The sequence below is a fragment of the Euphorbia lathyris genome, chromosome 2, assembly GCF_963576675.1.
Source record: "Euphorbia lathyris chromosome 2, ddEupLath1.1, whole genome shotgun sequence".
NCBI lineage: Eukaryota > Viridiplantae > Streptophyta > Magnoliopsida > Malpighiales > Euphorbiaceae > Euphorbia > Euphorbia lathyris.
Genome location: NC_088911.1, coordinates 56,150,833 through 56,162,998, shown reverse-complemented (window position 1 = coordinate 56,162,998; position 12,166 = coordinate 56,150,833). Strand labels below are relative to the sequence as shown.

Below are 12,166 nucleotides of genomic sequence, written 5' to 3'. Positions count from 1 at the left end.
GTAAAATATTTGAACTTTACGTAAATCTTTTATTTTTAAACATAATTTACGTAAAGTTTGACTAAATTTATGGGGTAAATTTCATAAATGGTGTATAACCTTTGGCCCATTTCACACTTTGGTGTACAAACTTCAATTTGTCTCACTAATATATACGAACTTATAGGTGACCTCCTACTTTGGTGTATGGCCGGTTAAAATGACCGGTCAACGCTAATCAACGCGCCACATCATTTTTCTTATCTCTCCCATTTAAAAATGTGGAACCCCTAAAATTGAAATATCTAATATACCCTTATTTCTCTTCTCTCTCCATAATTCATCTTTTCTCTCAAACTTCATCTAGCTAAAGAGTAGGGAATTTTGTGAGATCCGCGTGAATCTCACAAAAAAATTATCATGGAAGTTTTGTGTGTGTTCTTCACCATCCATGAATCTCATTCCTTTATTTTCTTTTGATTTAATTATTGTTTCTTTTTCTTTTTCTATAAATGTTATTTTTTCAATTTTTCTAAAACCAATTCAAACAATTCTTTCTTAATCCATAACATAGATCAGCAACTAAAATGAGATTAGGAATTTTAACAGATATCATACGAGATCTAAAAAAGAAAGAGGTGGTTTTACATCGAAGTAGTCGACCATATTCATGGATATATAAGATATGAGTAAGAAAGATCTGGGCATACAAGAGTAGCCGACCCATATTTGGATATAAAAGATTTTCTACATGTTGGAACGGATCCTTCCTAGTTTCATTTCTATAAGATTTTTTTTTTGAATAAAGATGGAAGGGTTCTTCTGATACTGAAGCAAAATCGATTTCAAAACTAAAAGAGAACTTGAAATAGGATGTCAGAGAGAAATGGAAACCGGAACTCGAAATGTTCCGGTACATAAAATCGACAAATTTGTTCTTCAAAACCCAGATTTGTTCTTCAGAATGGACAACAGAGAGATGAGTTAGAGAGATGGTGGAAGAGAGAGAAGTTGGTGGAGGAAGAAAGTATGTTAATTAGTGGAAAAGAAAACCATGTAAAAGTAATTTTTTAATTGGGGGTTCACAATTCATTTTTTTTAGTTAATTAGGAGGAAAAACAATAGGGGTATTTTAGACATTTCAATCTTAAGGGTCTCATTTTTTTTTAAATGGGGGAGATAGAAAAATGATGATTTGGTGTGTTGACCGGTCATTTTAACCGGTCATAAACCAAAGTGGGAGGTCACTTATAAGTTCGTACGTATTAGTGAGACAAATTGAAAGTTATACACCAGAGTGTGAAATTGGTCAAAAATTGTATACCATTGATGAAATTTACCCTAAATTTATGTAACCTTGTTACTTTAGGAGATAAAATACAGAAACCTTGTGAAATATAGAGTTTTCTATAAAACTTTTAAATTTTACGTAAATCTTTTATTTTTAGACATAATTTACGTAAGGTTTGACTAAATTTACATAACCCTTTTACTTTAGGAGAAAAATCCACAAATCTTGTGAAAAATAGAGTTTTACGTAAAACCTTTGAACTTTACGTAAATCTTTTATTTTTAGATATAATTTACGTATACTTTGACTAAATTTACGTAACCTTTTTATTTTAGAAGAAAAAATTCACAAACCTTGTGAAAATAGATTTTATGTAAAACCTATGAATTTTACGTAAATCTTTTATTTTTTGACATAAATTACGTAAAGTTGGACATAATTTACGTAACCTTGTTATTTTAAGAGAAAAAATCCACAAACCTTGTGAAAATTAGAGTTTTACGTAAAATCTTTGAACTTTACGTAAATATTTTATTTTTAGATATAATTTATGTATAGTTTAACTAAATTTACATAATCTTTTTATTTTAGGAGAAAACAAATTCACAAACCTTGTGAAAATAGAGTTTTATGTAAAACCTATGAATTTTACGTAAATCGTTTATTTTTTGACATAAATTACGTAAAGTTGGACATAATTTACGTAACCTTGTTATTTTAGGATGAAAAATCCACAAACCTTATGAAAATTAGAGTTTTACGTAAAACATTTGAACTTTACGTAAATATTTTATTTTTAGATATAATTTACGTATAGTTTGACAAAATTTACCTAACATTTTTATTTTAGGAGAAAAAATTCACAAACCTTGTGAAAATAGAGTTTTACGTAAAACCTATGAATTTTACGTAAATCTTTTATTTTTAGACATAATTTACGTAAGGTTTGACTAAATTTACCTAACCCTTTTACTTTAGGAGAAAAATCCATAAACCTTGTGAAAATTAGAGTTTTACGTAAAATCTTTGAACTTTACGTAAATCTTTTATTTTTAAATATAATTTACGTATAGTTTGACTAAATTTACATAACCTTTTTTTAGGAGGAAAAAATTCACAAAACTTGTGAAAATAGAGTTTTACGTAAAACCTATGAATTTTACGTAAATCTTTTATTTTTAGACATAATTTACGTAAGATTTGAATAAATTTACGTAACCCTTTTACTTTAGGAGAAAAATCCACAAACCTTGTGAAAATTAGAGTTTTACGTAAAAGCTTTGAACTTTACGTAAATCTTTTATTTTTAGATATAATTTACGTATAGTTTGACAAAATTTACGTAACCTTTTTATTTTAGAAGAAAAAAATTCATAAACCTTGCGAAAATAGAGTTTTACGTAAAACCTATGAATTTTATGTAAATCTTTTATTTTTAGACATAATTTACGTAAGATTTGACTAAGTTTACGTAACCTTGTTATGTTAGGAGAAAAAATCCACAAACCTTGTGAAAATTAAAGTTTTACATAAAAGCTTTGAATTTTACGTAAATCTTTTATTTTTAGATATAATTTACATATAATTTGACTAAACCTTTTTATTTTAGGAGAAAAAAATTCACAAACCTTGTGAAAATAAAGTTTTACATAAAACCTATGAATTTTACGTAAATCTTTTATTTTATCAGTCCCTATGTTAAATATCTAACATATTGTTTAGTTCTCGTATTTTAATAATATATTGTTTAGTTCTTATTTTTTATTTTGATCAACAGTTTTGTCACTTTAATTTTTAAATGATTGAATAGATTAGTCCCTCTATAAGGGACTAAACTGTTGAATTGAGCTAAAATTAAAGATTGAATAATGTATTATTAATATATAATGACTAAATAATGATTAGATTAAAATATAGAGACTCATATATTATTTACCTTATAATTAATAATTTTTAAAATTTTCAGAATTAAATATTATCTGCTATAGCAGGTTACCTTTTTTTTATTAATTTTAATTAACATTATTTTTATTAACACATGTCTAATTACTATTGGATACTAAAACAAAATATGATTACTTATTGGATACTAAAACAAAGTATGATTACTTTGTTTTCCGACAAAGTAAACATAGAATTTACCATATAATTAGATATGTTTAATGAATTAAAAAACTAATGATTTGAAAAGAAAAAATAATCGGTTAATGAAAAGAAATAGTTTAAAATTAAAAAAAAAGAATTTATTGAAAGATACAATCCCAACAAAAACAAAAGACCTAGAATGATGGGTTGAACTTTTTATCTTAGTGCTGAAGTATTTAAGTTAACATTATCCTGTCTGCCTTGCCTTCTATTCCCTCTGTCAACGAAACAGCATCAACATGGGTAGGAAACCTATGTCTGTCACTCCCAAGAATGCAGACAAATCTCACAAGGTCAGAAACTGCCCCCTTTTTTTTTTCTTTTTAAGAAGAACGATTTACTACACCAATCTATCACTACCACTATGTTTTTGTTTGGCCATGGACGACTTCTTCTGTGTATTTTTATCTCGGAATTCAGGCTGAGCCCTACATAATAATGATGTTTTTCCTGCATTCATTCGTATTAATTTCTAGGGTTTCTTTTATTTTTTATATATCCAAACTAAAATACACAAATATGAATTCATATACTCTTATAATGGATTTTCATTCAACTAATTAGGGTTTCAATGGAGGAGTTAAATCCATGGTCTGTTGTTAATTAATTGGGACCCCATTTGGTTCACTCAGTTCCTGTGAAATCTTTTATCTACCGTTTATAATTAATACTCCCAAAATAAAACCAAATGGACAAAAGATGTTTATGGTTCAAACCGAACAAAGATGATTATCTGAAATAAAGATGTTTATGGTTCAAACCGAACAAAAGACTGTGCCTTTCTAGAATTATGGATACTAGGAAGAAATAAGTGTTTTTAGATGAAAATTTGTTTCCCTTTTTTTAATTGCACTTTTTTTCTTGAATGAAGTATCTGTCCAAACTTAATAGAAAAGGTATCATTATATCTATGAAGCACGGACTCTTCCCCGGGTCGCCATGGCCGTGTCGGACTCCCTGGACTCGCCGGGGACACGGTGACATGGGACACGGATGGGACTCGGCAGGGACACGGCTGGGACTCGGCTAATAGTGAAAATATGTAAAAGTTTAGGGTTTTTTTTAATCTTTTAAAAACTATGGTTCAATTATAAAATTTGACAAAAAAAAAAAAAAACCTAAATTACATCTAATTCTCACTTGTGTATCGCGATTATAAACGCTTAGAGCTTCTTTCTCTTCCTTCTATTTTATATCTAATATGTATATAATTAATTATATAGAATTTGCCGTGTCTCATATTTTCTAAAAATGCCGTTTGCTGTGTCTGCACCCGAGTCGGTGCTTCATAGCATTATATATGTTTTTCTTAAAAGGAATGGATGCATATTAATTAATGTGTTTGATGAATGTCTGTGGGGGTGGGGCAATGAAGGTTGTGGTTGTTTATTCTGAGTTTGCAATGTTTACCATTTTCTAGAATTTGAAGATGTTTTGTGTTTTAGAGTGTGAATAATGCGGAGGGTGAAATGGATGATAATCCGTGCTTAGCAAGTTTGAAGAAGAAGAAGCGAATATCTAGTACACAAGATAACAAGATGGATGTACAAGAGACAACAAAGACACTGAAGAAGAAGAAGAACAAGTCCCCTCTTGGAATTAGACGATCTGAGAGGCTTCAAGAACCAACACCTCAAACTATGGATGACAAACTTCTTCATGACAAAATTGACTTTCTTCTGCAACTTGTGCAGGCACAACAAAAAACCATCGATGAATTGAAATCTAAGGTACCTACTTATCTTAATATTATTCTCCTAATTCATTATGGTGTTGACATCACATTCATTCCAGAGAATTGAGAAATGCTGCTTTGCTGACAACTCTGGGAAATACAAGTCCATGTATTTTGACTCCCAAAAGAAGGTACTTTTGTTTTGTTTATTTAGTGGTATATATAATGAATGAGCTTTATGTCTTATGTTTGATTGTGTTTGTTTGTAGATTGAAGCTCTAATCAAGGAAAACAATGAGCTCAGTACCAAGTTGGAATATGCTCATGCTCAAATGGAACTTGTAAGTTATAACTTTTCAGTTGTGGAACTGTGGATAGCATTTCAAATTTGATTTTGTTTGCAGCTTAAGAAAGCAGAAGAGGAAATATCCGAGAAGGTCGAGGAAATGGGTTTCATATTATGTAGGTCTAGTGGGACAATAAATGCAAACCAAACATTGGAACCTAAAGGAAAGAGAGGTCCCAATTAACTCTATGCAGGTTAGCTTTTGCTTCTTTTCAAACTGATGGAACTCCACTTCACTTAAGATAATCAAATTTTCATTTTCAATTCGGTAATAGTCAAAAAAAATAATTTTCTTCAAAAAATTGTATTTAAAAACGGTTTTATTACGGCACCATAATACCGTAATAACAGCATTATGGCAGTGAATTGCTGTAATGGTAAAAAAAAAACATAAGATTCTCTTTTATACTATTGCAGCCAGTTCACCGTTGTAATGAAGTGTGTTAATATAGAGTTAAAAATAGTATTTTCCAACTACGAATGGAAATAATTTCCTTAAAACATGCATTTGAATGTTTAAGCCTGCTTCACTAGCCTTCATATTTATCTGGGAGTCTCATCTTGATCACCTCTACAACAGTTATTGGTCAATCAATTAGCACAAATCATTGGCTAATTAACATAGCAGAGTATTAGCAATAGCAAAGTCAATAAAAATCAATAAGAGTCTAGTAATTAACATTCTTCTTTAAAAACAAACCTACAAAAATAGTCCATATTTATTACGCTTTGACTATAACTTAAGAGAAAAAAGAAAAGACAAAATTAGTCACTGAAATTTTGACTAAAACTTGTCATGCCTGTTCTCTTTTCTTAATATCATAAGGTAAGAAGTTTTTAGTTATGTTGCACGGAAACGGAAACGAAAACGGATACGGATACGGATACGGGAAACGTAATTTCTGAAAAACATAGGAAACGGAAACGTAGGGGAAACGTGTAAATATGAAAAATATAGGGGAATATTTATAAATATTAAAAATATAATAATATATTAAAAAAACAAGATTGAAGAACAAGAGGAAGTCTCAGCTCAATTGAGATTCAACAGACAAAGATTATAGGAGAAAGAAATATGGGTAAGTTCTTTAAATTGAAGGATATAGGGAGGAATTATCTCTCAAATATGAAGTTTCAATTTTTCTAATCTTAGATTGAATATAAATTGCAAAATAGAAAGTTTGAATTTCCAAAATTTTAATCGAAATAGGTAGGGAAACCCGTTTAAAAATTGAGAGAAACGGTTCATATTTTGGGTAATTACGGAAACGTGCCCGGAAACATTTCGTATCAGTTTCCGAGAGTTTCCGTTTCCCACATCTGCTGGAAACGGGGAAACGCATGTCACGAAGAGTTTCCGTGCTTCATAGGTTTTTAGCTGTTAGTCTGTTTACCTTACATATCCTATTTTGATTTAATACCGGTCTTTGCCAATAAAATGAATCTCAAAATCCATATCTATTACGTTTTAAAGCATGAGACTGTTTAAAAATAATCAAAACCACTGAATTTATATTTATATTTTTCTCTTTTTATTATTAACATTCAATTAGTTTATTTTTATCTTTTCTGTTTTATTATTAACTATTTGTTTATGATCTATCCAAAATATTGTTTTTGCTCCCTAACTAATTTATTTGGCAATTTTTTCTGAGTGGTCTATCAAAATTGGTAAAAATGTTATCAAATAATTGATCAATCAGCAAAAACCAATGTTTTGAATAAGTCGAATAATAGATTAGGAGCAAAAAATAATATTTTGAATACATTAAGAGCAAATATCCTTTAATCCTCAAAGAAAATGCCTTTCAAATACTGAATGTAAATGAGGTTAAAAAAAAAATTCAGTTTGAGAGTTTAAATATGGAGGTAAATGAAAGTTAAATTTACTCGACAGAGATAAATTTATTAATGATCTGTTATTTTTATTAACGCCTAATTTGGAGGTTAAAAGGAAGTAAATATTTAACTTCCATTAAACTTCATTTATTCTTCAAAAACAACACCCAAAATTAATGTGATATTTAGTCTTGCATTACTCTTATTTATCTCCGCCTAAACAAAACAAATATTTTAGAGAAGAAAAAAAAAAAAAATATACCCACTGGTGCAACTTGTTCTTTTATTTCCTTTTCTTGTTGCAGCTACTCCTCACGGTGTGGAATTGCTTACAATTTGAGACCATACAATCTGATGCCTAAATCTTATTTTTGTTTAGATGGAGAATGAAGTCGCCGAGCATATATAAGAGGAAAAGGGGAAGCAGTTGATTGATAGAAGAAGAAGAAGAAGAAGAAAAGGATTTTTGGTCTTTTTTTTCTTGTCTTTTCGTATGCTTCTTTAAATTTGTAATAAAGTCCCTAGACTTGTTAACTTCTTATATATTTTTATTTTAATGGACCCTCTACCCTTAGTTTAATATCATTACAATCTTATCCAACTCAGTTCACAGGTTAAAAAAAGCCTACCAAACATTGCCTTTTAATTTTGGCTTTTTTAAGAAATAATCAGATTGAATACTGTTAAATAAATTACCTCAAATTTAAAAATTTTGAAATTGTAGTCATTTTGAAGTGTTAATTTTAATTTAGTGGTGATAATGTAAAAAAAAATAAAATTAAGTGGCTTTTTATATTAGATGGGTATAAGTGTAATTTACTCTTAAAATGGAATAATAAAGGGTTTCGTCTTTTCACCTTGACGAGTCTGCTGAAATACTTGATAAGTCTTTCTCCCTATATTTTCTGCGTTTACTGGGGTTTTTGTCTGCGAACAAGAAAACAAAAGATGGTTAGGAATCGCAAGAAGGGAGAAAAATCTCACAAGGTGAAAACCCGCTTTTCTTTTTGAACGTCTTAGATATCAATATCCCTGGACGACTCTTGATCTTCTTCTTCTTCTCTGTGTTTTTATGGAATGCATGTCCAATTTTATTTCTAGGAATTCTTTTATTTCATCTAAAGCGAAGAAGCTATATTTAAAATGGAGAATCAGGGGAGGATTGATCTCGATCGAGTTAAATCCATGGTCTATCTCTCTCTGTAACAGCTGTTATTATTTCAAATTTTCAATTTTTTGCTTTTCTTTTTATGATATCAGTTAATCAATAAAATTGTCTTCTAAAGGCTATGCCTTTCAGCCTGTGGGGTTTGCAACAAATGATGTCAGATTCGATTTTCACTACCTCTGGAGAGGGCTGAGCGCTTTAACTGTGACTAAACCTCTGTTCAAACCGAACAAAAAAAAAAAGCCTAACCCTTCCTAAAATATGGATATTGAGGGAGGGAGGGATCATTGTGTATGTTGTCTATCTGCATAATTTTTTTATTTTTCTAAAGCCAATGGATGCATATTAATGTACATTACCACAAGTTTCATGATTGCTTTGGGCACTAATATTAATCTATTCTGAAATGTACATAAATACAAGTTTTATGAATGTTTATGTCTTCAACCTTGTGCTTGTGCTTGTTTATTCTGAGTTTGCATCATTTTCATGTTTGGCATATGATCATTTTATAGAATTTGAAAGTAGAAAAAGTAAGATGTTTTGTTTTTAGTTGAAGCAAGAGAGGGGGAATCCATCCAGTGAGGGTATGGAAGCAGAGCCTGAAATCGATAATAACAGTTCCAAAGTCAATTCTAAAAAGACAGTGAAGAAACCTGCTCTTGGAGTTAGGCGATCTGGGCGCCTTCGAGAAGCAGTTATGGCTGCAGAGAACCATCAAATTGAACAGATAATTGAAGAGATAACTGTTAGTGAAAGTGACGAAGAAAATGAGCCTGCAGATGATGAGTTTCCCAAACCTACTATGGATGAAAAACAACTTCATGAAAAAATTGAAGGGAAAGATATACATGAAAAAGTCGATTATCTTGTGGAACTTCTGATAGCACAACAAAAGGCCATGAGTCAATTGAACTCTAGGGTATTTTATTTTTCCATATTAACTATATTCTACTTCGTTCTTGTTTTCGGAATACACTGATAATGAAACACCTGTTGAATTCACTGCAGAGAATTGGTGAAAGATCTGGTGTAGGGGCAGTCAAATATAAATCCATGTATTTGGATTCCCAAAAGAAGGTACATTTTGTTTAATTAGTGGCACAATTAGCTTCCTGCCTTTTGTTCTGAATCATAATCAAGAATATTTGCAATCTTTGTTTGATTTTTCCATGCTTTTGTGTTTGTAGATTGAAGCTTTAACGGAGGAAATTAAGAAGTTTCGAATTGCTTATGCTAAAATTGAAAAGGTAAGTTTAGAAGAGCCCAAATATGTTGTGGAGAGCATATAATTAGTATAAATGGTGTTTCAAATTCTATTTTGTTTAGTAAAATCTGATAACTCGTATTTGGCATTGATATTTTGTATAATGTTTGCAGTATTATAAGAAAGCAGGGGAGGAAATTTTGAAGATGAAAGAAATAATAGGTTGGTCAGATGCAGAAGAGGATGCTGGAGAAGACGAGGGCAGTGCAAATGGGACAAAAGCAACGGAAGCTGCAGATGAATGCGAAACTGGCAAAAGAAAGAGGTCTTAATTAAGAGTATGCAGTTCATTTTGAGTCTTGGTAATGGCAGCTGCTGCTGGTGTGTATGTTTATGTGGTTAGACAATGTACACCAGCTAATCATTTTTTGTGCAACTGATGGAACCACATTATATAGAACCACATTGATTCTAGTAAAATGTGCTTTTGATGCACCGAGTTATTACCAGATAAAAAAGTGTTGGTTATATTTTTCATTGTGATTTTGGCCGAGGGCAGTCATACTTGTTATATTTTGGCTGATTTTGGTTATAGTTGTGATGGTCATACTTGTGATATTATGACAGTGTAGTGTTTCACAGTTATTTGGTGGGATGATGGTTAAACTATTCACCTGGTGTGAATAGATTATCGGTATGAGTATGGTTGGTGTTATTTGGCTATCTTCTTTAAATCCAAGTTTGTGAAGAAACTACTAATAAAAAAAATTACTTTTTTAGGTAATAAGCAACTTTCAATTAATCAAAAAATGACAAATCCTTACAAATAGAGTTATATAACTAACTAGGAATTTGAAAAAGACAAACTCACCGGTATTGGAAATAGTTTGCCTTGCAGTTAAGTGGGCAACTTTATTCGCATTCCGAGATATAAACGACACCCTCACGTCTAGTCTATCAGTAGTAAATAGAGATTTACACTCTTGAATGATCATTTCGAATAATCAGTGAGAGGTGTTGAATCCATTCGCTACTTGCTTAGCATTAATTTCGATATATACTTCAATTGAATTGAGTGAGAATCCACTCAATAGCCCTTCTTATTGCCACCGCTTGACCATCGCAGCTACATAAATACCTGCAACACAATAGCTACATCACCCCACGAAGCTACCATCTGCAGCTCGAAGAACCGCTCCAGTCCCGTGTTGTATTTCAGCCAAGAAGAGCGAAGCATCATTGTTGCGCTTTACTGGACTGACTGACAGCTTAGTCCAATGCAACATACATATCTCCCTCACCATTGAACGAGCTCTGAAATGTCCCTAATTCGCTCGCCACTCATGTACCCAATGTTCAGTATGCGCAATAGCAATATGAGCATCAGTAATTTTAGAATTCCATAACGTTTTATTCTGTTGCTGCCATATGGTTTATAGGATCATCGCCACTCTGCAGACTTCCATCGTAGAGGTAGTAGTACAAAACCGAAGAAAAGCCGAATGAACCTCCTCCATTCCGACGCACATAAAAGAACAGTCTGCCACTTGCCAACATGAGACCGCAAAGGAGCAACCCATAAACAAGTGCCAGTCATGTTCCACATCCTCCGAGCAAAGAACACAGCTAATCGGTACACTTAACCTTCTGCCACTAAGCCGTATATGTTTAATTCATCCAAGTACTTATATAGATGTTTTATCCTATCACTTATTACGGTTTTCGAGATTATTTCGTGTCTTTTATTATCGTTTTGTATAATTTAAATCGTTTTAATATTTGTTTTGTCAATTTTTAGTTTTTAGTTACATTTTTAACATTTATTTAATTTTGTTAAGTATTTTATTATTTTCAATAAAATGATTTATATATTTAATTTAGAACTTTAATTGTGTCAAATTCATGAAATTAACTTACCAAAATATATTAATTTTAACTTGGTATGGATAAAAGAGATTTTGGTAAATTAATTAAATGATTGAGTAGAATGATGGACTCTTTTGTCTTGAGCCGCGCTTCTGATACAATAGACGTGTAGTCTACCAACTTTCCATCTTAGGTGTGCACAGAGAGACGTTGAGGGGATAAGGCTTTTGTAGCTTGTACTTATTTCCAATTTGAGGAATAAGCACGATGTGACAGGGTCAACACCATATGCCCGCCTCTTTTGCTTATGGGCTTCTGGTTACTTTGGGCTTATGCTCTTGGTTCCAGAAATTAGCCTTTGAGCCTTTGGCTTTCATAAGGTCTTTTATATTTGTTTTGATCTAAAGCTTAAGTATATAATTACTTAGCAAACATGTTAGCTTAAATCAAATTTAATTTAATTCATTGATTTGAATATTTCAAGGGATCTAATTTCATTAATAATTTATTTTTCTCAGAATCAAAAACTCTTAGAAATCGTGTTTCAAACAAATAGTTTGTAAATAACTTTTATATATAACCATAAACTTGTACATATATGAAGATCACAATACTAACTAAAGGTTTTTTCATTACAAAGCTAACATTTA

The 12,166-nt window shown here is 31.0% G+C and overlaps 2 protein-coding genes across 3 annotated transcripts; both read left to right on the top strand.

The window, feature by feature from the left end:
• The first annotated feature begins 3,608 nt into the window (after positions 1-3,608).
• Positions 3,609-7,864, top strand: LOC136220697 (uncharacterized). Its single transcript, XM_066008489.1, has 6 exons — positions 3,609-3,708; positions 4,861-5,145; positions 5,210-5,281; positions 5,360-5,431; positions 5,495-5,630; positions 7,655-7,864. The coding sequence occupies exons 1-5, from the start codon at positions 3,655-3,657 to the stop codon at positions 5,618-5,620; spliced, it is 609 nt and encodes a 202-aa protein (XP_065864561.1). The 5' UTR covers positions 3,609-3,654; the 3' UTR covers positions 5,621-5,630; positions 7,655-7,864.
• Positions 7,865-8,127: 263 nt separating this feature from the next.
• On the top strand, positions 8,128-10,347 carry LOC136218288 (uncharacterized). 2 transcript variants are annotated; one of them, XM_066005085.1, is made up of 5 exons: positions 8,128-8,262; positions 8,997-9,365; positions 9,455-9,523; positions 9,634-9,693; positions 9,824-10,347. In XM_066005085.1, exons 1-5 carry the CDS (start codon positions 8,224-8,226, stop codon positions 9,980-9,982), a joined length of 696 nt encoding a protein of 231 aa, XP_065861157.1. In that variant the 5' UTR covers positions 8,128-8,223; the 3' UTR covers positions 9,983-10,347. The 2 variants fall into 2 exon arrangements, with proteins under 2 accessions (XP_065861157.1, XP_065861156.1); XM_066005084.1 differs by lacking the exon at positions 8,128-8,262 and adding an exon at positions 8,371-8,463.
• The last annotated feature ends 1,819 nt before the right edge of the window (positions 10,348-12,166 follow it).